At 46.1% G+C, this 27,974-nt stretch overlaps 1 protein-coding gene across 5 annotated transcripts; it reads right to left on the bottom strand.

The window, feature by feature from the left end:
* Window positions 1–1,233: 1,233 nt before the first annotated feature.
* LOC110090533 (uncharacterized) lies at window positions 1,234–26,039 on the bottom strand. Of its 5 annotated transcripts, none has more exons than XR_013538990.1 (13): window positions 25,542–26,039; window positions 19,983–23,244; window positions 17,522–17,580; window positions 16,269–16,429; window positions 15,605–15,711; window positions 13,990–14,048; window positions 12,554–12,690; window positions 12,327–12,451; window positions 10,296–10,354; window positions 7,629–7,783; window positions 6,521–6,553; window positions 4,778–4,920; window positions 1,234–2,925 (listed from the first exon to the last, which is right to left on the bottom strand). XR_013538990.1 is itself a non-coding variant. In XM_078381067.1 (13 exons), exons 1-13 carry the CDS (start codon window positions 25,796–25,798, stop codon window positions 2,860–2,862), a joined length of 4,671 nt encoding a protein of 1,556 aa, XP_078237193.1. In that variant the 5' UTR covers window positions 25,799–26,039; the 3' UTR covers window positions 1,234–2,859. The 5 variants fall into 5 exon arrangements, 3 of the variants coding, with proteins under 3 accessions (XP_078237193.1, XP_072837765.2, XP_072837763.2); XM_078381067.1 differs by having other exon boundaries at window positions 4,807–4,920; window positions 6,444–6,553; XM_072981664.2 differs by having other exon boundaries at window positions 6,444–6,553.
* Window positions 26,040–27,974: the final 1,935 nt, after the last annotated feature.

Below are 27,974 nucleotides of genomic sequence, written 5' to 3' on the forward strand. Positions count from 1 at the left end.
CAGAGTAATGGTCTTCACTAAGTGATATAAAACAATCTGCAAAATATCTGGAGGGCATCAAATCAGATAATTCTTCTGCAACACAACCATCGACATGGCCTAGATGCCCTCCTTCTTCGTTGCTTGTGAACAAACAAGAGTTGGTTTCCCCAGTGGTTCCCAACTTTGGGCCTCCAGATGTTCTTGGACTTCAACTCCCAGAAATCCTGGCCAGCAGAGGTGGTGGTGAAGGCTTCTGGGAGTTGTAGTCCAAGAACACCTGGAGGCCCAAGGTTGGGAACCACTGCTTTAGGCAGAAGTCTTTCCCACATCCCATTTCCAATATAATCATCATAACCTTGTGTCGTCAAGTCAATTCCGACTTATGGTAACCCTTTCCAGGGTTTTCTAGGTAGTCTACTCAGAAGTGCTTTGCCCTTGCCTTCCTCTAGGGGGCGCCCTGGGACTGAGCAGCTGGCCCAAGGCCACCCAGGCTGGCTCTTCTCCCAGGAGGCACATCGTGGGGGAATCAAACTCTCAACCTCTGGTTCTGCGGCCAGATGCTTAAATCACTGAGCTATCCAGCCAGCCTTTCCAAGACACTAGAGACTATATCAGGATCTTCTGTACAGCCCCATGCCTGAGTTTTTTTAAATGTACAGTGGTGCCTCGCTAGACGATGATAATCCATTCCACTGAAATCGCTGTCTAGCGAAGTCATTGTCTAGCGAAAAGCAAATCGTCATCTAGCAAAAATCGGTTTGCGAAGCAGGGACCAAACATTGTCTAGCAAAATTCCCCCATAGGAATCACTGCTTTGCGAATCGCTATAGCGATCGCAAAGAGTCAATGTCTAGCGAAAAAAACTATCATGCGGGGTAACTGTCTAGCAAGGCACCACTGAACTCCCAGATTCCCCAGCTAGCATGCTATACTTCCAGAGAGATTCCTGGGAATTATCAACCGAGAAAGTAGCTTCATGTTCTGAACTGCTGTATAGCTCAGTGATTTAGGTCTCGGGATGTGGAGCCAGAGGTTGGGAGTTCGAGAGTTCGATTCCCCACTGTGCCTCTTTGACAGGGGCTGGACTTGATGATCCGTAGGGTCTTTCCCAGCTCTGCGGTTCTAAGACTACTATTATTATTCCTGCATGCAAAGAACAAGCTCTCCTGCTAAACTGTGGCCCCAGCCCCATCACACTTGCCCCTTATGTGTAGTTCTCCCCCACTGCCCCCCAAAAAAGCACCATTCAAATCAAGTTTATAAATCAGTTTATTCAGAACTATATTTTCGTACAACACAATGCTTGGAAATCACAGCAACAAGCCTGAAAGAAGAAGGGGGCCCCAGAAGCATATTGTGTGCAATTGACAGGTTCAATTTGTTTGGTATTTTTTTAAAAAAAGGAAAAAAGAAGAGTTGGCCAGCTGATTGTGCAAACTGGCCCAGAAGGAGAATTCTGTGCCAAGACTATGCCAAGCTGGTGCTAAAACTCTTAGGGGGAACTGAAGGCACTACCTTGAAAAGCAACATGGACAGAACGTGATGCATCTCTCTGGAAGGCTCCTCGGGTAATACAGGTGAGATTAAAAAAAGAACCAAGCTAGCAAAACTGTTTAGCCAACTGTAGCACTCTTGCCATTCCTACAGACTTTTACAGGTGTGGCTATGCCTGTAGTTAAAATAAGGATGTGTGTGAGATGAGGAGTGTCTGGCACTCCAGATGCTGTTGGAATAACCATTTCCATCCATCCTTTAGCAGATAAGGTAGGGCTGGAGGAAGCTACAGCTGCCTTTAACAACATCTGGAGGGACACACACTCCTTCATCCTGAACTCAGGATACGACTTGGCCACTCCTTGCCACTCCACAATTCTGGTTTGCCTGCTTCCTCCGTACACTTTGATGCAACATCCAGTGCATCTCAAGCCCTAAAATCTGAGACAACAAGCTTCCTTCAAGAGCAACCTTGATGACACTAGTAAGACCATACTCTATTTCTTCTTTGAGTCCTTTTGGGTCAAAGGTCTGCATCTAAACCCTCTGCCAAGCTATACTTTAGGACGATGCAAGCAATTCCAAGATCCAACACAACAAGTAGCAGAAAAGGGATGAATATTACAAAGTTGCTACACATGGCATGTATCTAAACATGTCATCAAATTCTTTGAGGACAGATGTTTCCTTGACTTCAGGCCTGCAGATTCTCTAAAAGAACACTGAGCAGCTAAAACGTAAGAAATCCGAATTATCTCCCCACCCCGCCATATCCACACATCTTGGGTTCTCACCCCAGCAAGATCCAGGAAAACAAAAAACCCCATAAAGTTTCTACACTCTACACAAAGAAGAAAGAAAAGTTTTAAAGACATATTAAAAAGATCAAACTTGTAATAAAAAGAGAGCGCTGTGTTTCGGGGGTTCAGGTCTGTTCAACAAGGATCACCACCAAGACGACAGTGCAAAGATATAAACTTTTAAGATCTCGAGTCAGGTTGGGCCTGTTCTACCTATCCTGTTGACAGAGCAGGAACCTGCTCTCTCTCCTTGCATTCTCGTTCTGAACAGTTTGCCTGTCCTTATAATAAAACTTACTCCCAAATTCAATAAGATGCCCAGTTATTCACTATGGCATTTATAAAGCAACACCATTTCCATTTGTTAATGTTTAGATGTCCCCACTTCCCTCCCATTTTATTCAAGATGCAGACAAACAATGCACCACATTGTCCAGGTCTGCTGCAAGACCAGTTCTGATGGACCAAATCATCGGTCCATGCCTTCCTACACCCTTCGCAACTCAAAAGTTCCAGCACCTTTCAAGGCTCAAGTCACAGACGAAAGCCCAGAACTCAGATGGAATGGGACATCATCCCCTCGTCACTGCAAACGGTGGTGGTTCTGCTGAACTGCTGACGGTGGAGAGTGCAGGAGTCTGTCATCATCCTGTGGGTTAAAGACAGACCATTGTCAGCTCAGGAAGTCCCTTGAAAGAAGATATCCCAATGAATGGCTTAGAGAGCTTTTCTGCTGGAGAGAAAAATTAACGAGAAGCCCTTTCTTGCGTGTCTTGAAGAATGTTTTCGTGAGAAGCCCAGTGGGAAAGACGGCCACCCCATCTGCTCCTGGGGCAGATTTTTATGTTGGAAGATCAAGACATCACGATGTGACACCACTCAAAGCCTCCATTTGATACACCAAGGTGGACAAGCTCCAGGAGCGTTGTCACTGGTCTCCAAAAGCGAAAAGGAAAAACAGAGGAGCCTCGTGGCACAGTGGTTAAAACGCTGTATTGCAGCTAAAACTGTGCTCACGACCTGGGGTTCAAATCCCAGGTAGCCGGCTCAAGGTTGACTCAGCCTTCCATCCTTCCGAGGTCGGTAAAATGAGTACCCAGCTTGCTGGGGGGAGGGCAATGTGTAGCCTGTATAATTAAAATTGTAAACCGCCTGGAGAGTGCTTGTAGCGCTATGGGGCGGTATATAAGTCCAAAAAAAAAAAAAGAGGAAACAAAACCAGAACTGAATGAGGTCTCGCTTCTGATTTTCTACAAATACACCTTCCCCCCCCCCCTTTAAACAGGTGTGGAGGAGGACTTGTGCCTTGTTGAGAAGGAGAATCAGCCTTCCTGGAGCTCAAATTGTTTACTTTTTTAACGTTGTTGGTTATTTTTTAACGAGTTGAGGGAAAGGGTCACGAGAACAGCCTGTGGACCGTGGCTACATGATTCCCACAACTGTGCGTCACCTTGGACATGGAATCAGGAAGTCGACCTTGTATCCTAAATAAATAAATCTACCCATTATCACCTGATCTAGTCACCTCTAGGTGAGGCTGAAGACCCTGACGCCGAGGGAGGGCCGGAAGGAAAAATCAAGAAACCGGGCCTTCTCGGCGGTGGTTCCTCGCCTCTGGAATAATCTTCCTCCTGAGATTTGTGCGGCCCCCTCGCTGGGCATTTTTAAAAGCCAATTGAAAACCTGGACATTTAGGCAGGCCTTCCCTCCAGTTACTATTTGATTCATTTCTTCTTATTTTTTTCCATCTTGAATCATTTGATTATTGATGTTTATAACGTTGTTATCGTTTATAATGTTTTATTATACATATTGGAAGCCGCCCCGAGTAGCCAATTGACTAGACGGGTGGGGTAGAAATGCAATAAATAAATAAATAAATAAATAGTTGTTGTGGGTTTTTCGGGCTTCTTGGCCGTGTTCTGAAAGGTACCACTTTCAGAACACGGCCAAGAAGCCCGAAAAACCCACAACAACCATTAGATCCCGGCCGTGAAAGCCTTCACAAATACAAATAAATAAATAAATAAATAAATAAATAAATAAATAAATAAATAAATAAATAAATAAATAAACAAACAAACAAACAAACAAACAAACAAACAAACAAATAGAGGAGGAGGAGGAGGAGACAGAAGTATGTGGGATTTTGTTGTCTCTCTGTCCTGCACCACTACCAAGTAGACCCCATTATTCCAACAGTTGTGTTTATTTAGCTAAATCAGAACGGTCACCTTGCTTATTTGGTAGAGACAGCTGCACAAAGCTAAGAAGCTAGATGTCTGAGCAAAGAAGCTGAGGTATTATCAATGGTCAGCAGCCCCATCAGCTCAGATGGCAGTCTTTGAAATACACAAACCAGGTTTTGCCTTGGCCAAAAGCTACAGCTTCCCTCAACCGGCGCAGCACACAATAGCTGAGATACCATCACCAGCCCTGTGATTTCTAGACTTCTCATCTAAGACTTGCGAGCCCTTCTTAAGAGTTAATTGTACACTCACACATTTGAGTTCAGACAGTCCACATGTACCTCTTCAACGGCGGAGCGAAAACCTGGGTTATCCAGTTCAAACGTTTCCACGCCGGCTTCAGGATCATGCGCTCTGCTAATTATTATCTTGTCTTTCCGGCCGAGGATCTTTGGCTTGGGAGAAGTCAGGAGTTTAAAAAGTCAGCTATGGACTGTAATCAAACAGTGAACCAGCCCTCAAGTTTTGCTCCTCAGTATCTCTTGGAACTCAGCTCCTAGAATCCCTGACTATTGGCCGTGTTGACTGGGGCTTCTAAGAATTTAATCCAAAAAACAAAAGGAAAAAAGAAAATAAATCCAGAGGACCAAAGGTCTTGAGAACCACCGGTCTGGAATGGTTTTCAAGTTCAACAGAGAAAGCAGACATGCCAAGGCATCAAGGGGCACTTAAATGACCCGAGTGATTCATGGCATGGCAGGATTTTACCTTCAAACTTCACCCTTGAACGGGATAGCTAGGGTTTTGTGGTTCATCTCCTCAGCTGTTCTAGGAAACATTCTAAGGATCTGTTTCTAAAATGCATAGGATGACTGTGGCTTTTTTTAAAAAAAGGCATCCTGTATGAAAGAAGTGGTTATTACTGAGCTTTCTTGTGTTTGTAGCAGGTGCATAAGGAAGATATAGTTTTGTTTTATGATGATGGTGTAGATGAACGGGGTTTCTCAGCTATGGGTAAGCCAGGTGTCCTTGGACTACAGCTCCCAGAAACCCCAACCAGCACAGCTAATGGTGAAGGCTTCTGGGAATTGCAGTCCAAGAACACCTGGGTTACCCAAGGTTGGGAACCACTGGTGCAGAGTTTTTGCAGAATAAAGGCTTCCCCATATGGAGCATTTGTTTCCTCGATTCTGCATTACATCAGCACTGAGAAACAACCGAACTAAGAAGCTAATTTATTAAGGAATTGTTCAAGATTTTTTAAAGAGAGACTGATTTACTAAAGAGAAGAGAAACTGATTTTGAAGACTAAATTGAGACACAAATCTCAACTAATTCTGTATTCATTTGATTTCAAGCGATGAAAATGAAGCGGGTGAGTAGACCCAATGGTCCAACTGAAAGCGTCCCAACATTTTACTGCTACTCCAGTTGCATCGGTACAACATTTCATTTTACAGGCTTGCAGTTTTACAGCGTGGAGATACTATAAGTATGTGCCTAAAATTCTTGGGGTGCCCCCCAAAAAATCAAAGCCCAGTATCCATGCATGAACTTTAGAGAGACTACAGAATCAGGGGCCTTTTGACATCCATGTTATCCAAACTGCTGCTTAATGAAGGATGATGCACCTACAGCATCCCTAATAGATGGTTACTAGTGATGGGTACAAACTGCCGATTTGGTGGTTGTGCCAGTTTGTCCAGCCATCTAATAGGTGTTCTGCAGTTCAGCGCCCCATCCCTCCAGCAAACACTCACTTGGAGACAATTCTCTGGCTCCAGGTGCTGCCTCTGAGTCGGCTCCCACTATCCCATAGCTAAAAACACCTGGCCATACCGGCATGAACCACTGAACCAGTTTGTGCCCATCTTTAACGGCTACCCGGCTCTAAATTGTTATCCTTATGTTGTGATCTAGGGCTCTGCTGACAATGACTGCAGAAATACTCTGTATCACTTATCCAAGACTATCTTACCAGCAAAGCCAGGATGGGAAGAACAATTAGTACGAGGACACACAAAATGATGACGGCTACCCCATAGCTAGGTATACCTAAATTTGTGAAGGGAGGATCCAGGCCATCACCTAAGAGATTGATAAAGGGAGATGTTACAGGTCAATTAAGGTACAACATCATTACATCATGCTTATTGGAGGACACCTCTTATCCTCTTTTTCAGTGTGAACTGCAGTTAAATTTTTATTGTTATAGGATTATGGCCTTACAAAATGATGATGATGGATTATCTACAATCTGAGGGTTGTCTTATACATGTAGCTGAATAGAAAGCAGTTTCTTTCTAAAAAGTATAGTGGTGCCTCGCTAGACGATGATAATCCGTTCCGCTGAAATTGCTGTTTAGCGAAATCATTGTCTAGCGAAAAGCATTTCCCCATTGGAATGCATTGAAACCTGTTTAATGTGTTCCAAAGGGGAAGAATCGTTGTTGTCTAGCGAAGATCAGCCATAGGAAAGCCGCTTTGCGAACCGCCGATCAGCTGTTTAAATTGTTGTCTTGTGAAGCTTAAGTCCCGAAAACACCTGTTTGTGAGCACGGAGGGAGTTGTCAAAATCGTCTAGCGAAAATCGGTTTGCGAAGCAGGGACCAAACATTGTCCAGCGAAATTCCCCCATAGGAATCACTGTTTTGCAAATCGCTATAGTGATCGTAAAAAGCCAATGTCTAGTGAAAAAACTGTCATGCGGGGTAAGTGTCTAGCGAGGCACCACTGTAACTAAATCCATTTTAGTGTGAATGAGTCACTTCTGAGAAGCAAGAAATACAAAGTTACTTTTAAAAACTAACTTCTGGGAACCTTTCAACTGAAATAGTGAGTATAGTAGGGCACTCCTATCCACGGGATCAGCATCCACTGATTCGCTTATCTGCTGGTTGAAAATATTAAATAAAAAACTCCAGGAATACAGATTTATATGTATTTCCAGGGTATATTTAACATAACTGGTCACTAGGAGGAGCCAGACACCATGCAATATATAGCATTCAAGGCTCCCACATTTTTTCAGCATCTGCAGGGGGCTTGGAACCAACACCCCCCCCCAGGGGACCACAGTCCTGCTGTAATTGGTTTGGGGGAATAATTTTCCAAACCCTGCTTTCCTTCTGAAAAGACATTTGACAAGTCCTACCAGCATTACCTGCTACAGTAAAGGAGAGGGGATCCACCTGAAGGCCCGAGGAATCCAGGTAATCCTTTGGCCCTACCGAGAGAGCAAGCGTCTGCAGCACATCTTTGCTCGTCGGAGCCGGGGGTTGAAATATCACATCTCCGTGACACACCAAGGAGCCCCCTCTGCAGTGAAAGCAAACAACGCTTCAGACAGAGCTTGAGATCATGGGTGGAGAACAAGTGGACCTCCAGAGGTCTCTGGACTGCTGCTCCCATCAGCCCTAGCTAGCCTAGCCAAGGGTGAGGAATTCTGGGAGATGCAGTCCAACAACGTCTAATGCCACAAATCACCCACATCTGCTTTAGAAATCATGTAATGACGAACAATATTTTACTCTTGTGAGCAAAGAAAGTTTGGGGGTAAATAGTCCTTTTGCAAGGTGACAGCTGATATTGTTACTTCTTTAGTGCAATGTCTCCCTTTATGAGCCTACCCGAGTGTTAAGAGCATCAGGAGAGGCCTTTCTGTCGATCCCGCCACCTTCACAGGTGCGTTGGGAGGTTGACACGGGAGAGGGCCTTCTCTGTACCTGCCCCCAAGACTCTGGAACTCCCTCCCACTGGAGGCCAGGCTGGTCCCCATCTTTGCTGCCCTTCCGCAAGCAGGCAAAGCTCTTTCTCTTCAGGGAAGTGCAGATCAGAACTAGTTTACTTGTGGCCTTCCAAGTGTTTTTGGGGTCCAACTTCCATCCCTCTTAAGAGTTTTATCCACATGGTGGTATTGTTTAGTCCTTCTGAATATGTTTTGTTATTTTTTGGTTAGAAGCTTGAACAGATCGTGCTGAGATGCACCAATAACAGCTGTCCGTGCCCACCCAGAATTGCTCCCGGATATCTCACTCCCAACACTGATTGCCCTCCCTTTTGGACTCCCCACCTACAGCTGCCTCAATAGCTCAGTGGTTTAGGTCTCTGGCTGCAGAGCCAGAGGTTGGAAGTTCAATTCCCCACTGGGCCTCCAGAGAAAAGAGCCAGCCCCTGTGACCTTGGGCAAGCTGCACAGTCCCAGGAGACTGAAGAAGGGAATGGTAAACTACTTCTGAGTATTCTCTACCTGGAAAAAAGGGCCACCACGTAAATCAGAATTTACTTGATGGTACATCATTTATTATTATTATTATTATTATTATTATTATTATTATTATTATTATTATTATTATTATTATTATTATTATTATTATTATTATCATTATCATTATCATTATCATTATTATCACTATTATCATTATTATCATCATCATCATCATCATCCCCCCATCCTACACTCTCTCATTCCTTTCCTCCTTATTTTATCCACTCATGGGATATGGAGAGGTTTAGACTGACTCGTAGAAACAGGGCCCTAAGGAAATAGCCATCAAGGGATGCTCCCGGCACAGATCAGGCCAAAGCAACAAAGCCCCGGGGACCGCATGAGCAGATCCTACCCTGAAGCAAACTGGAGCGAAGCAGAACAAAAATACACCATCACCTGGTGTAAAAAATAACCCAGAAGGCAATTTCAGCAGCCCCCAATCCCATACCAAAATATCTGGTCCCCCCACCCAACAATATAAAATGTGAATTACTAACTCTGAAAGTCTCCAGAGCCAGCAATTCACTTTGACTCTGTTGACTCTGGTTTCACTCCTGTGTTGTGCAGACACTGGGGTGCGGTACCAGTACGGCTTGAATCCAGGCTACCTGAAGGACCCCATCTCCCTCTATGAGCCTTCTGGGCCCTTAGGCATGGCTGATGGGGAGGCAAGAGGGGGCCTTCTCCGTGGCTGCTCCCAAGTTATGTGGAATGCTCTCCCTTGGGAAATCAGGCTGGGCCCCTTTCCCGTTATCTTTCTGCCAACAATTGCCAACCCACCTCCTCAGGCAAGCTTTTCACAATAATAATTGAGTCCCTGAATGCTGTTTTTTTTTTCTTTTTTTAACTAAGTTCATTTTTACAGTTTTAAATCATTCAATATGTTTTAACTGCGGTTATGGTTTAATTTTTTAAAAATTTCTTGCATTTTTAATTCTATTTTTTGAACACTGTAAAATGTTTAATTCTATTTTTTAAAAAAACACACTTGAATCCCATTATTGGGAGAACGGCTGCCCATTAATTAGACAGACGGACGGACGGAGAGACCGTCCGAAAGGAAGGGGAATAAATGCTCCGTGTGGATGGACTCTTAGGCGGCAATGAAGGCTGATGGGAGTGGCAGTCCTAACAACTGTGGAACCACAGAATCATGAAGTTGGAAGGAGCCTGTAAGGCCATCGAGTCCAACTCCCTGCTCAAGGCAGGGATACAAATCAAAGGATATCTGCCAAGTGGCTGTCTAAGTTTCCCTTGAATGCCTCCAGTGTTGGGAGCGTTCACCACCTATCAAGATAATTGATTCCCTTGCCGTACGGCTCTAACAAATAGGAAATATTTCTTGATATTCAGCCGAAATCAGACTTCCTATAACTTGATCCCATTGTTACGTGTCCTTATGTGGGATAGATCGAGAAGAGATACTACCCTTCCTCCATATGGCAGCCTTTCAAGTATTTGAAAAGTGCTATCCTGTCTCCCCTCAGCCTTCTTTCCTCAAGTGTGTGTTGAGAAAAGAAGAGGGGCTCTTTGTTCAGTGAAGAGAATGTGGCTACTTACGTGATGTCACGGATTGCCACTTGCAGGAAGTTTTTGTACTTGCCCAGGATATGCATTAGCTGGAAATAAGAAGTGTGTTAGTGGTCATCTTGTCTGCCATGTCACCATCCCAACCCTTATAGGAGAACCTGGAGTTCAAATTCCTTCGCTTGTTCACCATTTTCCTCTCTACTCCAAGATTTAAAATATTTCTCTCTCATCTTTCTCCTTAAAAAGGACCCAAGGCAGCCTATTACATAGCTCTTGTTAAATAATTTCTTCCCTGACCTTTCAGAGCAGGATATTAAAGTTAGTGTGTATGTGCACACCGAAGAATTGATGCTTTTGAATTGTGGTGCTGGAGAAGACTCTTGCGAGTCCCCTGGACTGCACGGAGAACAAACCTATCCATTCTGAAGAAAATCAGCCCTGAATGCTCACTGGAAGAACAGATCCTGAAGCTGAGGCTCCAATACTTTGGCCATCTCATGAGAAGAGAAGACTCCCTGGAAAAGACCCTGATGCTGGGAAAGTGTGAAGGCAAGAGGAGAAGGAGAACGACAGAGGATGAGATGGCTGGACAGTGTCATCGAAGCTACCAGAATGAATTTGATCCAACTCTGGGAGGCAGTGGAAGACAGGAGGGCCTGGCGTGCTCTCGTCCATGGGGTCACGAAGAGTCGGACACGACTTAACAACTAAACAACAACAACAAATGTGCATGCATGAGAAACAAGCTTGTCTGGGGGTGGGGGCCTCTACTTTCTGAGAAGGGATGACTTTACCCTATTAAAGTGGGGGGACCTCTGGTTATTTAGCTGTTATTAAAGGGGGTCTTGACTCAAAAAAAAGTTGGGAACCATTGATTTAACCTCTTGTGTTTTCTTAAGAGAGCAATTCACATGCCTACCCAAAAAGTCAACTGCTGGCCACCCCACTGCTGGCCTACAGAGAAGTCTTTGCCCATTTAGACCCTCTTCCAGATTCTGGATTCCAACCTCATAGCATGGGCTGGAAATGAGGGGACTGTAATTAAAAACATCTGTACCAGGATTAGGAAGGCTGGTCTAAAATGCTTCAAGGGCATCAATTTAAGCCCTGATCCTTCTAGAACCATTCTACTTCTATGCTAGTGGCCAAGGCCTTGCTGAACCTCACCCGCTCTGCTCCAGACGTTTAAGAGGAAGAAAGTTGCCTCTCAAGCCAGTTTTATCCTGGTCCAGATCTGCCCTTGCATTTTAAAGACAAAGACAGGCAGCTTCCAATTTATCAGAGATACTTCAGGGAGATACCAAAACTCTCCTTTGGCCAATGGAATCTCCCATCACTGCCAGACCTAGAAAACTGCTTGACAGCAAGCCAACTTGGTGATATTTGTTCCAAGTTTAGACAATGAAGTGAAGACAAAAGGGGATGTACATAGCTAGCAAGCATATGGGCAACATGTACATGCTTCTCCTGGTCCCTTCTGAAAGCAGGCGCAGCCTGACTTTTAGTTGCTGAAGGTTTCTGTGGTCCTTTCAACTTGAACAATAACAAGCAAAAGATCTAGTGGTTGGTTCTTCCTCCAAGTACAGTGGTGCCTCGCATTACGACGTTAATTCGTTCCAGCGAAATCGCTGTAGAACGAAAACATTGTAATGCAAAAATAAAAAGCCCGTTGAAACGCATTGAAACCCCTTCAATGTGTTCCAATGGGCTGGAAACTCACTGTCTAGCAAAGATCCTCCATAGGGCGGCCATTTTTTGTGCCTGTGCAGTGAGGAATCTGTTCCAGAAAACAGCGGGGAGCCATTTTATTTACCCGGCGGCCATTTTGAAACCGCCGATCAGCTGTCCGAAAATCGTCTTTTTGAGAAGTATTGGTTCCCGAAGCAGGGAACCAATAATCGCAAAGCGAAAAACCCCTATTCAAACCATCGTTTTGCAATTGCAAAAGCTATCGCAAAAACGTCATTGTAATGTGGTTTCGTAGTAATGCAGGGCAATCGTAAAGCGGGGCATGACTGCTATGGCTTTCTGCTTTATGACACATTTGTGTCTCCCACTTACCACATCAGTGAGATCCCTCACAAGGTCCTGATGTTCTGCAGAAGAGCGATCCATCATTTTCTCATCAAATATTCTGTTGGTTACCAAGAAAGAAACTGGGAAGACACGAAGGCTGAGCCTTGATCCTGCAATTACAGAACACACTGCATGTGAGAGAGAGATAGGTTCCCATCCAGCACCCCTAAAACAGCCCAAACAGAGAAGGAGTTGACCAGGGAGTTACTTACCATTGATGGAGAGAGAGGTGAGGTCTACAGAGTCATTGGAAAGCCCCATCAACGCCTGCAGAGCCCAGCCAATGTCCACATGAATGTTTGTATCAATGTAGATTTCTCCGCTTATATCTATACCAGCTTCGATATTTCTATGTGACAGAAATTGTATTAATGCACGTTATCATGAAAGCAATGCTGGATCAAACCAGCATTTGTCTGCTCTGTCTGTTCCCATGATGGCCAAACAGATGCACTAGGAAGCCCATAAGGAGGTTGTGAACACAAGCTTTCGATCCTCCGTGCAAGGGCTGTAGAGACATTAAAGAAAATACATGGTTGCATATGGATGATCTTTAATTCAATCTCTCGTATCTCCAGGCAAGTTGAGGACATCCTTTCTTGAAACTCTGGATAGCCACTGCCAGCCAGTGTCAGCAACATTGGACCAAATCAGTGATTGTAAGCTATAACTTACCTTTAACTCTTTCCCCACGTTTTAGCACTGTGACTGCCTTATAAATGTAACCTGAATTATGTTTACAGTCATACCCCGCTGGACGATTACCCCACATTATGACAAATCCGCTTCACGATGAAGTTTTTGCTATTGCAATTGTGATTGCAAAACAATGTTTTAAATAGGTTTTTTTCGCTTTGTGATTATCGGTTCCCTGCTTCGGGAACTAATTCTTCGCAAAACGATGTTTTTTAAACAGCTGATTGGCGGCTTCAAAATGGCCACTGGCTTTCAAAATGCCCCCCCGCAGTTTTCTAGGGACAGATCCCTCGCTATACAGGCACCGAAAATGGCCGCCGTATGGAGGATCTTCGCTGGACAGTGAGTTTTCAGCCCAATGGAACACATTGAATGGGTTTCAATGTGTTTCAATGGGTTTTTTAATTTCGGATTACAATGTTTTTGCTTAACAGCAATTTTCCTGGAACTGATTATCATCGTTAAGCGAGGCACCACTGTAATTGCTCATCATGGACTGTAATAATCATAAACTGAACTAAACAGTGGTTCCCAACCTTGAGTCCCCAGATGTTCTTGGATTACAACTCCCTGAAATCCTGGCCAGCTAGTGGTGAAAGGCTTCTGGGAGTTTTACTCCAAAAACATCAGGGGACCACAGTTGTGAACCACTGGAGTAAATGGACCATGCGTCCGATTTGAAATAAAGCAGATTCTCCTATGTTCCCCAGATTGTTCTGTCTACTCCAGACTAACCTTTAGCTCTAACTCAAAAACAGAACAAGTTCCCTTTCACATTAGAAAATCTTGCAGAAAGACCAGGTCTAACTTAAATCAAGTTTTAAACTTGTGTCTGGGTTCACAACCACTTCTTCCTGAGCAGATTGTCTGCAGCAATACATGTTACCCAAATCTCCAGTATCACATGAACAACCAAACCTAAACTGGAAGGAGGGTTAACTCAGGCACGTACCGGATTTCAACAAGTGAGATGTTCTGCACTGTGTATCGAGCGCCGAGCAAGAAGATCACCTACAGAGACAAGAATCTTGGTCTTAATTCCACATCATTTCTCATCTCACAGATATTAACCCTCAAGAAGTGACCCTCCCACTCAACGACAATGGCTGAATGCTTGAGCATCCTACAGTCAAGTTCCAACTCCCTTTTCCCTAGCAACTTAAACAAGCTCCATGTGAAACAGCTGAAGGACCTGGGAACATTTGGCCTGGAGGGGAAAAAAAGCCTAAATGGGAGATACATGTTCAAGGATTTGAACGGCTCTTATGTAGAAGAAGACGCAAGTTCGTTTTCTGTCGCTGCAGAAGGTAGGACCTGAAGTAATGGAGTCACAATAAGAGAAAGGAGATTGTGCTTAAGTGTTAGGAAAACGTCTTGATTGAAGAGCTGATAGATAGTGGAAAGGAGTGCCTTGGACAGTGGAGGACTCTCCTTCACTTGGGGGTTTTGAACGGAAATGAGGTGGCTACCAGCTTTAGCTTCAGCTGTGGATTTCCTGCTTTGGCAGAGAATTTGAATCAATTAATTGGTGGGTCCTTTCCAGTTCTAGGGTTCTCCGAGTCTACCACCTGCACACTCTCCCTTATGGAAGATGGTTAACAGAGGGCAGGGCAGGGAAACGTATGGCCTTGGAGCTCAATACAACTCAGCCTGGCCCTCTGGGTTTCACCACGTGGGCACCAGCTCTTTCTCCACTGTATGGTTAGTGCCCCAGATTTTATAGAAATTTCCCCTGTTCCAAAAGGTTGAAATGCCTTTCCTCAGTCACAGTTGCTGACAGGAGGAGCTAGTGTTTGGAGTCCCACCCTTTCGCCTTTGGAACCATCCCCCACTGGAAGGTGGCCCCAGATAAATTCTCAAAAACACAACCTAACCTTTGATTCCTCGGCTGGAGGCTTCCTAGGCAAACAAAGCGAGGAAGCTCTATAAGTATCTAATCAACCCCAGTTTTCAAAAGAACTTGACTGGGAAGCAAGGGAACAAGGAGGAACTAATTAGGGTGCTCAGAAGAAGACTGAGATGAGGAAGGGCAGCAATGAAGAAACTAGAAAAAATCATCAAATATAAGGATGTGTCACTGGAGACCAAGATCATCCACCATCTCCTTCCAAATATACACTGTACTTAACCTTTTCTTTTATACCATGCCTAGACACCAATCAGATCCTGTTTGCGCAGGCTTGCTTTAACATGACCTTTATTGGCTGCGTTTCTCCCCCCCCCTTTCATTTTGTATTACTCCATACTGCCCATCCAGTTTTACTTTATCCATTTGGAGATCATTTGGGTTCTTCAAGAGGCATTCTGGGCACTAAAGGCAACTTTGAGAGCCACCGTCCTAAGAAGGCAGGATAGTGTCAACATTTAATAGCCGCCAGCAGCTTGGTGGCTTAAGACAGGATGCATCACTCACCCCAAAGAGCTGGAGATGAATTAGTGCAGCCAAGTCAATCTGATTTAGCAGAAGAGGTAAACAGAAGAGGCAATGTAACACACCCAAGGAGAAAGTGTTCCAGAAATGATGTTCCCTACGCCTGTGGGCCAAAACACATAGTTTACTACATCACCTTCTTTCTCAGGCTTTCTAGCGAGTCCAAGGTCAACCAAGGTCTCAGGCCCAGAACAGTGAAAGATAAGGCCAACGTCTCTGGTTCCAGGTTGCTCAAGCTAATTCCTAGAGGAACAGAAAGACATTCTTTGTAAAGCAACAAGCTGGTATTTCTCCCTGTTCTACATATCAACTCACCAGCTCTCGCTACTGCATGAGCTTCTGGAGGTTGGACCAAATCTGGGGTTCCTAGTGAGGAATCAACATGGATGTACCATTTGACTTTTCCATTTCTTTTTGATTCCATCTCCCAGAATTCTCCAAGAACTCCCCGGGCAGGAATTCGGGAAGTTCCAGCCGACAGCACCACATCGACGGCCACCAACATTTCATTCACCTGGACTGAGCCCTATCGCCAAGGCTGTGTGGCCCTGTCGGCCTTAGTTCCTGTTCATAATGCATGAAAGAGAAAGCTGCCATGTTGCTTCCTTGGAGTCATCATCTCACTACTCTTTAGGCTCTCCAGAGGGCACCTCCTGAATTCTGGTCTCAGAGAGAGGCCTTAATCCAGGTGAGCAAAAGATTTGTAGGTGTAGGCTTGTGGACAAGACCTTCCAGAATTCTACCTAAGAGACTTATTTCTTTGGCACTGCTGGGCCAGGTTTTGCCCCAGAAATGCTCACCGTTGGAACGAAGGGATTGCACGTCAATTCTCCAGTCAAAGAAGGCATCCAATCTCTTGGTCTCCACCTCCGTGACGATCGTCCGGATGGTATCAGAAGGTGTGGGAACGGTGGGCCCTGCCCGGAACACCGCCTCACTCAGAACAAACAGGGAGTCGTTCCTGTTGGGAAGCCAAGGATGTTAGAATCGCTTCGTCCATTTCTGTAGACCTCTTAGTCCTGATCCACCTCAGACTCCGATCCTGTCACGCACAGGAGCAGGACCCTGAGAAGACCGGACTGCCTCACCCATCCGATCTGTAATCCCACAAAACAGACACAATTCACCTGCCACAGTAGTGGCAGACTTGCAAGGGCTGTCTAGGCCTACAACTATGAAAATTCAGATTTACACCTAAATGGGGTCTAAAACAGGGTTTGGTAGCTTTTAGAGGGCCTTAATTAGGGTTGCCAGATGTCATGCGAACGGAGGACATGGCCTCCTTTTTAGCCTAATGTCCTCCGTCAGGCAGGCAAAGATAAAATGTCAGGCTTTTGTATATTTTATGTTATAATTTTGGATGGGAGGGGGAGAGGTGGAAGGACCCCCTTCCCCCTGGCTTCCCCCACCCCCACCTGCCTGCCCACTCCCGGTATTTTGAAAAAAAGCCTCCATTGAATTTATTTTTAATTTTTAACATGACTGTTTCTTGGTTGGTTCACTAAGAGACATTTATTGGCAGCTATTGTAATAAAATTGTATTGATTGTGGGTTTAATCTGGAATGATTCAAATGAAGCATTCAATATGTCCTTCTTTGTCCTCCTTTTTGTCTTTCTATGTCTTCCTTTTAGTACCCGTGTATCTGGCAACCCTAGCTTAATGCCAAATGGATGGACACATAGTGGAGTGTAATGAACAGTGATGGACCAATTGCAAAGGATTGTGGGTGTGGTAGTGTCTGACCAGAAGTTTGTGGGTTGTTTTTTTTTACATAAAATTACCACAGCCCTAGTCTCTTGTAGTTCCCACAGAGCTTAACGCTACCCGCCCATTTCACCATCTCCTGCACAAGACAACAATGGCTGCTGGAGTCGGAGTTCTTTAACTCAAGAACTTGAAAACACCTCTCAGGACTTAAGTTTCTTGATTAAAGCTTGCAGAAATCTGTCTAAGGGAATTCTTCCCAACTTCTGAAATCTACAGGCTACAGACCTGTACCTAATAGCTTTCCATAGGGAAAAAAAAATACAGAGGATCATTTCAATACTCACAAGAAACGAAGAACATTCGTTTGAAGGAAGTTCTCGTAGTTAGAGAGCATCTTGTTGAGCTGAAAGTAGAACATTAGGTTTGTTGTTCAAAGACGCTTAGTCCAAAGGATGGTTGAGAATGCAGAGTTCAGAGAGAACAACATTTAGATGCCTGCACTCAGAGAGCTAACCCATGATGCTCTTTGGCCTTCCTGTAGCCTGAGGTCAAGGTGCAGTGCAGACCAACTGAAGCACTGCCATTTTCTCCTTGAAACAACCATCCTCATTGCTACACGGGCACAATCTGTCTGGCCAAACTGAGGCTAAGGCCAAGGGTTTGGATGGAAAACATCCCTCCTCCCATTCTTGTGGATTGCCAAACCCAACCAGAATAGAAGCAGAAAGGGATTGTCATTTGGTGCACGGAATGGTAATTTCCTATGAATGGGTGGGCAATGAAATGAAAAAGCCAGAGCAACCTCTAAGTGCACCCTGCCCTTTGGCCATCCAGATGTTTAGACGCGGCTTCCAGCAACCCCAGGGAGCACGGCAAATAGTCAAAGATTTTGGGAGTTGACATCCAAAACATCTGAAGGGCCAAAGGCTCAGATCCAATGACTTAGCATACCTCTCCTACAACATAAGGAGACACAACTGTGGCTAAAGCAGGGAAATACAGTGGTGCCTCGCACAACGAGCGCACCGTAGAGCGATGAATTTGCTCTACGGTGACGCTTTTGCGATCGCTAAAGCGATCGCACAACGATGGCCCCAATGGGCGAAAATCGCAGAGCAAAGGTCAGTAAGCTGCTCGCTTACCGACCTTCGCTTTGCGACCCGCCGATCAGCTGTTCGGCGGGTCAAAAATGGCCGCCGGAACAGCCGAAAGGGGCCGGGGCACAGCGTTTTCGCGCCCTTGGTAAGCAAGGGGAGTGCGCGAAAACGCTGCGGAAGCCCCGAAATGGCGAGGGGAGGGCGCGAAAATGGCTGCCGCCTATGGAGGAACTTCGCTGAACGGTGAGTTTGAAAGCCATAGGAACGCACTGAACAAAGTTCAATGCGTTTCTATGGCTTTTTCCCTCCCGGACAGCGATGTTTCCCACAGCGAAGGTTAATCCGGAACGGATTAACCTCGCTGTGCGGGGCACCACTGTATACTCTTTTCTCACCTTTGAATTCAAAGAGAGCCCTGTCTCTTTAGCTGAATGCTCCCCTTTAGCAGTTTAGTCTGCTGGAAGCAGTATTGTTTGTTTGATGTCAATCTACTTACAACTGTAAATAATGAAACATTTTTATTCTTCCTCTTACAAAGGTCTCTGAGCAAGTTATTGAGACCATAAGTGCCAGTTAATGAGAAAGGGGTGGACTATCTGGGGAACATGAAGCTGTGGGTCTCTCTACTTCTAATGCGTCGCAAAAAGAATTTCTACAGATATTCAAAACTCTGCAACAGTATTTAACATCCTCAACTACCTATTTTCCAAAACTGGAAGCAGACCTTTGGAGGCTTCTAGATTCCCACCACTACCATTTTCGGCAGTCCACACAGTCCCCAGAAGATCCTAAGAGTAGAAAGCTGGCTTTTGGACATACTAAAGTTCCTCATGCCTTCCCCTAATCTATCAAGCGAAGATTTTCTTTTTCCTGCAGGCATTTAATCTTTGGTTTGCCATGCATTATCACTTATATCGTTGGGTTCTTCACGTTTTAGTCTATTAATATTTTTCACGGCCTTCACCAACCCAATCTACGAATGACCATTTCATCCACCAAATGGCAATTTGGTACCTCCCAAGAAACTTTCCGTGTGGAAAAAGATCTGGAAGCCAAACTTCAAATCCGACCATATTTTGGGATTGTAGTGATCAGCAGTGACCTCTGGCTCGGGGTTCGGCAGTGACCTCTGGCTAGAGTTGGACCCGACTGGACTAAATGTCGAAGGTTCCCCTCGACATTTAGTCCAGTTGGGTCCAACTCTAGGGGGCGGCACTCATCCCCGTTTCCAAGCCATAGAGCCAGCGTTTGTCCAAAGACAGTTTCCGTGGTCACGTGGCCAGCGTGACTAGACACAGAATGCCGTTACCTTCCCACCGAGGTGGTCCCTATTTATCTACTCACATTTTTACATGCTTCCAAACTGCTAGGTTAGCAGGAGCTGGGACAAGCAACGGGAGCTCACTCCATCGCGTGGACTTGAACTGCTGATCTTTTGACCTTGCAGCACAGAGGCTTCGGTGGTTTAACCCACAGTGCCACCACGGTTATAACTGCAAACTGTCCCCCAAATATTTGGTAATTCTGTGAATTTAGCCATTTTAAATTACATTACATTAAAATTAAAGCCACTATTTTTGTACTAATGTCAAAAGTGCGTCCAAGTTTAATCAGGAATCAATTCCAAAATGTTTTTGTTGCTGCTGTTTGCTTGATTTAAGACTGCGAAGCTTCAAAACACTCAAAGCTCGATCTGTAGAGTACTTACTGTTAACTTTACTTCTTTCTCCAGTTTCATGTAGCTTTCTGAGGACTTATTCTCCAAAGATTCTGTATAATTAATTCCAGTGAGTCGGAACCACAGTGGCAGAATATGTACTGCTGGAACCGGCGATGCAGATATACCTAAGGGGGTCAGATGCTCTTTCCTCGCTGACCGGCTCATTACTGGATTCTTGAACTTCGACACTCGCTCCTCTAAAGCATAACCTCCCTGAATTAGAGTCACAGTTTTCCCAGAGAGTAGAGCCATTGTGCTGATCTCCTTGAGAATGGTCATCTCGGAGATGTTGACAGTGGAGGGCACGTTCTTTCTACCTTCTGCTGAGCCTAACATACTCGCTGAAACCTTTTTAGTTAAGGAAGGTTGGTAAGAAATGGAAGGCTGAGCTGATGTATTCTGAGAAGGAACTGGAGGAGTTCGTACCATGCATGAGATGTTGCTGCAAGGCACAGAGTTCACGTCAACGGGAAGACTCTTTTGGTCGGTCAACGGAGCTGTTGAACTGGAGGACACAGTGACTACCTGGGTAGACTGTGCCTCTGAGATAGATGTATAGACAGGAGCTTTTGAGCCAGAGGAATCAGCATAATGCGGGCGATGAATGTCCAAAGATGTTACAGCAGTTGTTAATGGGACAACTTCAGTGGGTGCTACAGTAGCGGTATCTAAGTCAAGATGAAGCATCTTGGTGGGGAGAAGTGGCGCTCCTCTATATACAGTACTGGCTGTTGTTGGAGAAGTTGAGCTGGACCTCCACAGTTCTTCTTGCAAAGACAAGGACATCTCTGTGACCACTGACACCACTTGCTCTTTCCTAGCCATTAGGCGTTCAGTGTGTATCTTCAAATTCGATGCCGGAAGACTGCTGTTGGTGGAGCCAAGTGAAGTAAAACTCAATGATAGGGAGCTGTGAGCTGGAACAACTGAAGATTCCTCAGGTTCTGGGAGATTCAGAAGAGATGCTACATCATATAAAGATGATGGGGTGGTAGAGTTCCATTCGGGGGATGTCTCACTGAGAAACTCTGCTACAGGACTGCTGGTGGGGCTTCCGGTCTGCAGATTGGCATGTGCCAAACCAGCAAAAGCAGGTCCAGTCGGGAGGGTAACCTCTTCCCTATTTAGATACGGGTGAGATGCAAGTACAGCATCCGTTTCTGGTGTAAGGGTGTGTGCAATAGTGCCAGTAGCCTTCTTTGTAGTTAAGGAGACCACCAGCGTTTCTGGCTTAGGTTCCTTCGATGACGACATAATCCTAGATGTGGGAACAAAGGAAGAATCTAGAGGGGTGGGTGTTGTCGTTTCACTCCTTTTCCGAGGCAAAGTGTAATGCTGACCCCCCAGCCCAACCTCAGGCTCTTCAGAAATTAAGCTGGAACTCAGTCTCACCCTTGGAGTGTCCCGAAAAGTTGTAAGCAGCAGTTCAGAGAAGACGGCCACCTCTGCAGCAGCTGCTGTGATCTCTTCCTTTCTTCTAGACACTTCAGTGTCCACCGTCTCCTTATAACTAACAGTGCTGCTCATTGTTTTGGATGGACTGACCTGAACAAGAGGAACACTATACTCGGTTCTCACATCTCTATGATTCAGTGTGCTTAGAGGTAGAAGAGTTGGAGGCTGCCAAGACTGGAGGCCGCTGCCAAAGCTGGTGGCACCACTTTTAACATTTGTGATATCAGGGGTAGAAACAACACGAGGATCAGTATGGTCTTCTCCTACAGGAGAAATACCTTCTTTCATTTCCAGTTTAGGTCCTTCACCCAGAGAAGCGCTCATCATGTCATAAGTTACCAGCGACGAGTCCTTGTGCTCTTTTGTAGTGTCAAGATACAGAGGTGGAGATGTCATGTCAGAGCCTGTAAGGTGCTCTTTCAATTCAGAACTTTTCTGTCTGGGAAATACGTTGACTTCTGTAGGGGTGCTGAAAGCTGTGGTATCAGGATCCAGTTGGTCAATGGCAAGAGAAAAATTGAAGCCTGTTGACCCAACTCCATCTGGATGAGGAGCAGGAGTAGGATTCACTTTGGCCAGCTGGGTAATGCTGCTATTAGCCAAGTCAAGAAAGGATTCAACCGTTGAACTATGAGATGCTACAGGTATGTTTTCCTTTCTTGAAGGCAACTCAGCAGTTGCTTTGGATGATTGCCTGTTGTTCTCTACAGAACTACCTTGAGGAACTGCAGATAACTGACCACGGGCATGTAGGGCTTTGGCTGTATGTCTTCCATAATTAAAGTCTGAACTCAGAAGACCCTCCTTGTAATGCTCTGGATCACGACTGGTCCCATCCCTTGAAGCTGGTAAGGCAGAAAGATCAGGAGACTCTACAGTTGTAGGGATGAGTGTCTGCCAGGATGAGAGGGTGTTCTGGGATTGAAGTTGCTGGCGACTAAAAGACCTATGAGTTGCTGACAGCTGTTTTGAAGTTAAGACGGTGTTGCCAATAGAGGAATCTATATTTAGAGAAGCAGAATCATGGCCTAGCACAGTTTGGTGTGCTGTGTTTGAATCAGAGTGTAAGGTACTCTTAAGGTCTAGAAGGAGTGATGCTGGGGAAGAGGTAGGGTGAGGGCTTGTTCTGGAAGCCATTTCCCTTGGATCCATACCTTGTGGCCCAATGGAAGATGTCATGCTGTCTTCTGGTTCTTTGAACCTGTTAGAAGGAAGAATAACAGAAACGTCTGCAGTTCTAGCTAGTGTGAGAGAAGCTGTGTGATGGAGAACTTGAGAACTGCTGTGGTCCATCTGAAGGAGGACAGAAGAGTCTGCACTTGGAAGTCCTTTCCCACTTTCGAGGCCAGTACTTGCAGAAATCTTCTCTGAATTCAAGCGAGTATTCACAGTATGAGCTTGATCGGCAGCTTTGATATCATTAATGAATATACTTCTGGTATATAGGTTTTCCTGCAAAGCTGGATGCCCTTCTCTGGAATGGTTTCTCACATTTTGCCTGCCCATCTTTAGGCCACTTGTGGAGTTCTGGAATGGTGAAAGACCCGACGTTTCTGATCTCAGACCAGCTGGAATCTCATCAAAGGAAGCCCAGCGATCTTCATTATAGGCAGCAGCGCCAACCAAGAGGGGCAGGAAGGCCAACATGATTTGCCATGTCTGCATTTTGGCAAATGTAATCAAGCTTGCTGGAAGACGTGAAACTGTTCTCCTGGTTATTCGTGTGTTTATGGAAGGCTCTGTTTTTCCAGGTGGTCGTCCTGCTCCTTGACTTATAGAAAAGCCCATCGTTCCGCTATGAATGGGAAGAAAAGCCCTTTGTTAAAAAGGAAAGGTAAAGGCAGAGAACATTCGCTTACTCAGATGAGGGATGGAGGACCCATGACCTCCAAAGGCAATGTTTGGAAACATTAAGTTCTTGGACTACAATTCCCAAAATCCCCAGTAATCATGCTGGTTGGGGGATGTTAATACAAAGTAGCAATTTTCCGACACATTTTGTCCAGATATCATTAGACTCCAGTTCTCATCTGCCCCAGCTGGACTAACTAAAATAAAGGATGATGGAACCAGCAGTTCATCAACATCTGGAAAGAGATAGTTTTCCATTCCTGTTCTAGAACTTATGTTTTCCCCTCTCTCTTCTGCCTAAGACAATAGGTTAGGGTGATATGCCAACATGCCCACTTCCTTTCTATGTTTGCAGTAGAGTAGGGCCCACCGATCCACAGGATCAATATCTGTGGATTCACTTTTCCACCGTCTGAAAATATTAAAAGAAAAATCCTAGAGAGATACATTTCTAAAGGTGAAGTTGCCAGAACTGGCTACTATAGGCAGCCAAAGACCATGCTATCTATAGCATTCACTATAATAATCCATGAGGCTTGGAACCAGTCCCTCACACATATGGGTTGGGGGGGGTGCAATCCTGCTGAGTATTCTTTGATCTCTTTGCTAGCTCTTTTACACACAGTTACACTTTGTGAAGAGCTACTGAATAATCCAAAGTGCTTTTAAACACAAATTTCTTAAAACAAGACCCTCTCTAGCCTAAAGGCGCGACCCAATACCCAGAAAACTAGCTTGCAGCTCTGTTCCCAATTTCAGCCAGTTTTGTGGCTTCACAGCTGTTCCCCTTCTCTGCAAAGTGGGTTTTCTAGTTCTCAGGCACATGCATGTCCTCTCTCTCTGTATGTGCATGCACGGTAGTGCGCAAAACGCTGCTGATTTTGTGCAAGCCCAGTCTCCAGCAGAACAGTCTAGATGAGATAGGCACAAAGGTGTGCCTCTGAACTACAACTCCCAAATCCCCAAACTCTGGAGAATTCTAGGAGGTTATAGTCCAAGACCACAAAACTCTGCATCTGTTGTCTAGACCTAGCTTTGCCACTCCACGCCTTATTTTTAAAACCAAACCCCAAAGAAAATAAAGCTTCCCAAGCCAGGAATTGGCTACCTCCTTGGAGCTTGGCAAAGTTATTCTTTGGATTTAACAGCTCCCCAAACTTTCCCGCCCAGGGCTCTTAACTTTTCCAAGTTCTGCTGCTTTTTCTCAGGTGGGGGCCTCTGGGGAGCTTCTCCCCAGGCAGCGCTCCCTCCCTCCCTCCACCCAACCAACCCCTTTAAGCCATCTCTCCTGGGGGCTGGGAAGGCAAACCTGGGCGGCTGGCGTCAGGAAGGGGAGCCGATCCGGCGGAGTCCACCCGCTTTGGCCTCCCACAACCACCCACCAGGGAGCTTAGGTGGAAGATCATGGCCGGCCAAAGCATCTTCCCACCTGAGCAAAGCCGTCTTAAAGGGATGGAGGGAATTAAAGCAAGGCAAGTGGGGAGAACCAAGGGTCCTAGAAGACTACAAGGAGGAGAGGAACAGAAGAAGAAAAGGAAAGACAGATTTCTTTTCTCCTCCTTCCTTTTCTTCATTGGAGATTGAGCCTCATCCTGGCTCTCCTGAGGGTGGGTGCAGCAACTCCACCCTAAGGTCTCTCCCTGGATCCAACCCGGGTCATGCACATTCCTTAACTCGAACCCCCCCCCCCCAAAAAAATGTATTTCACCTGGAACAAGCAAAACTTAGAATTGGCCCCACGCCATGAGGCAGGCGGGGGAATCAAGCTTACACTAAAGATCCAGAGGTTTTTTTTTTTCCCCTTTCCCACAACCCGCCGCAAAAATGAAAAATAAAACCAGCCGACCCAGGTGGGGGTCCGTTTCGCCTGCTTCCGCCCCCCCCCCACCCGGCAAGAGGGGCCAACGCCGGAGAAGCCGAGTGCGCGTTTGAACCCAGGTTCCCCTCCCTCCTCGGGTGCACAATACGTTCAAGGAAACCCACCCAGAATAAGAGGGTCCCTTAGGGTTGGGGGTCTCCCCCCCCCCCATGTTCTTGGGCTGCAGGTCCCCGAAGCCCTCCCCGCTTCCCGTGCCGGCCAGCGCGCTTTCTGGGAGGTGGGGGTCCAAGAGTCTCGGGGGACCCCAGTTGGAGAGCCTCGGGGTCCGCCCTCACCTGCCCACCCACCCCCCAAGCAACCCCCGCCTCAGCCCCTCTGGAAGGACCCCGCGGCGGGATGCCAGGCTGGGGGGTTAAACTCACCCACCTTTGGGGAGCCGCGCCCTCCCCTCGACCCATTGCGCAGCCCGCACCACCGACGCGCCGCTGCCCGAACGCGCCCAGGTAGGAAGCCTCGGCGCCCGCCTCTCCCACCTCTTATCAGCTCGTTTGCACGCCTTGGGGCGGGGATGGAGAAGCCCCGGGTCCTCCCCCCCCCCCCGGGAAGAAGACCAGGTTGAGGTGCCCGGGCCAATGAGGACCGCTTTCTTTTTCTTTTTTCCAAAGCAACCCCGAGTCATAAAGCCTTTTTTTGCAAAAAGGGGGCAGAGCCGTCCTTTTTTCCACGGCTGAGTTTCGTTTTTGTCCGTTTCAAGAGGCGATCTTGAGAGTTACTAAGAGGTTACAGAGTTGATGTGCTTGGGTCTGAGAAATAGCACCAGCGCCTTGCAGAGTCTTTCTTTCTTTCTTTCTTTCTTTCTTTCTTTCTTTCTTTCTTTCTTTCTTTCTTTCTTTCTTTGTTACTTAGTTACTTTCTTACTACCCCATTAGTGCAATGCACTACTCTGGGTGGTTTACAACATCGGTAGGACCCCCTGTATGGGGGGGGAATTCTAATGTTCCCTTCCCACTCACAGATTCTGAAAAGAAAAACATTATAGCGAACACTTTTTAAATAGCCAACGCTGTACGTTGCATGTATAGTAACACGTTCTGGTAACTTCATCTTTGGAAATACACATTTCTGGCATTTTTCTTTTAATGTTTTCAGACCATGGATAAGTGAATCAGCGGATATTGATCCCGTGGATAAAAGGGTCCTACTGTACTAAAATAACAACCAGCAGTCGTAGGGTTATGATGAACAAGGCAATGGACCAAAAACATTGCAAAGTGTGCAAACATCACAAGAAGCATGAATTCTCGCAAAAAGCTGGAACGCAAGGCGTGAAATCAAGCAGGGATGCCATGAAGGGCCAACTCTCAAAAGCAGTGGTTCCAGAGTGTAAGGGCCACGTGTAAGGCCTGGCCTCTGGTGGATGGTTTTAGTGCCCCCCCCCCCCGGAGGAGCCTTCCCTGGGAGGATCTGGTGGAGCCGGTCGGTGACCGTGGGCAAAGCTGTTTGGACAAGAACTATACCATCACCTGGGATGCAACAGATTCTTGTTGTTTGAAGTCCCTTCCAACTTAGGGTGACTCTTCTTCAAGGTCTTACAGGCCCAGCCAGCAAGTGGTTAGATCCTGCACCTCAACTCAACTTGGACTCAGCTCAGGATGCCCCCCCCCCACAAGATGCATCAGCCACAAGACGCTGGTGTTGGGAAAGTGTGAGGGCAAGAGGAGAAAAGGACGACAGAGGACAAGATGGTTGGACAGGGCCATTGAAGCGACCAACATGAATTTGACCCAACTCCAGGAGGCAGTGGAAGACAGGAGGGCCTGGCGTGCTCTGGTCCATGGGGTCACGAAGAGTCGGTGTAAGGAAGTTCTTCTCTAGCCGGGGGGGCACTGGTGGTGAAGGCGGGAAAGAGACACGGAGGCTCGTCATAAAATCCAACATTAGGAGATTTATTGTTTACAAAACTTAATTCTTTTGGATCGAACGGATCCTGCAACATGCGGTCATCTAACAAATGATATCTCTTCAAACGCACAACAGAAGGCATTTCATGGTCACCTAGTAAGGGGCCGGTCCGAACTTCTCTCGGTCGGTCATTGGGCGGAGGGGGGCACTCCGAACGGCACAAACCGTTCCGCAACAAGGGTGCCTCGCCCAATCTCCCTCCGGAGGCTTCTTCTGAAACTCGGGTCCAGGGCGTATTACCCTCCTCCCACCAGGATAGTTGCGCTGGTGTACCGTTACCAGCCATTCCAGGGGTTCATAGCACTTTCCAGACCCTCTGGGAAGGTTCGGATCTGGTAGCAAACCTCCTCCTGTAGTCAGATTAGGAAAACCCGCCGCAATTCCTACTGGAGTCTCAAATCCAAGCATGGGTTCCATCTGGACCCCTCGACTCTTGCTCCTTTCTGGGTTCGCGTCTGTACAGATTCTAAAAGCCCGCACGTTTTCTCCTTCTTTTATCTCCTCCCATACTATCAAATCTAACTCCTCCCCTCCTTCCTCTACAAGACACACCTCCGTTGGTTTTTCTGTTATTACTTCAGTTTGATCAATGTCAATTAACACTCCCACTGCACATTCTGCCTCTTCTACCGCACGACTTTCCACGGAGGACGGCGCACTCCTCTTTCCTCCTTCACGGTCGGACAGGACTAAACAACAACTACTGAAGACTTGCTGACATCTCTGTTTAGAGCCCTGTCACAAAAAGCTTTATGGGTGACTTTGACTGATCATCAAATATCTCTCAAAAGGACGGGGTTTCCCCAGACCAGAAAGCCACCCTGGCTCCTAAGCATTCATAGTAAAACAGCTTTCAGTACAGCTCTCAAAAATGTAACTGCTGATCTGAAATT

The sequence above is a fragment of the Pogona vitticeps genome, chromosome 12 (genome assembly GCF_051106095.1).
Source record: "Pogona vitticeps strain Pit_001003342236 chromosome 12, PviZW2.1, whole genome shotgun sequence".
Classification (NCBI taxonomy): domain Eukaryota; kingdom Metazoa; phylum Chordata; class Lepidosauria; order Squamata; family Agamidae; genus Pogona; species Pogona vitticeps.

Coding starts and splice junctions, on each gene's coding strand:
- LOC110090533 (XM_072981664.2), bottom strand. CDS start 25,798: ATGACTCGGGGTTGCTTTGGAAAAAAGAAAAAGAAAGCGGTCCTCATT. Junction 16,430..17,521: donor ACGAATGTTCTTCGTTTCTT/GTGAGTATTGAA, acceptor GCTTCCCAACAG/GAACGACTCCCTGTTTGTTC. Junction 4,921..6,443: donor TTCCCATCCTGGCTTTGCTG/GTAAGATAGTCT, acceptor ACTTCTCCCAAG/CCAAAGATCCTCGGCCGGAA.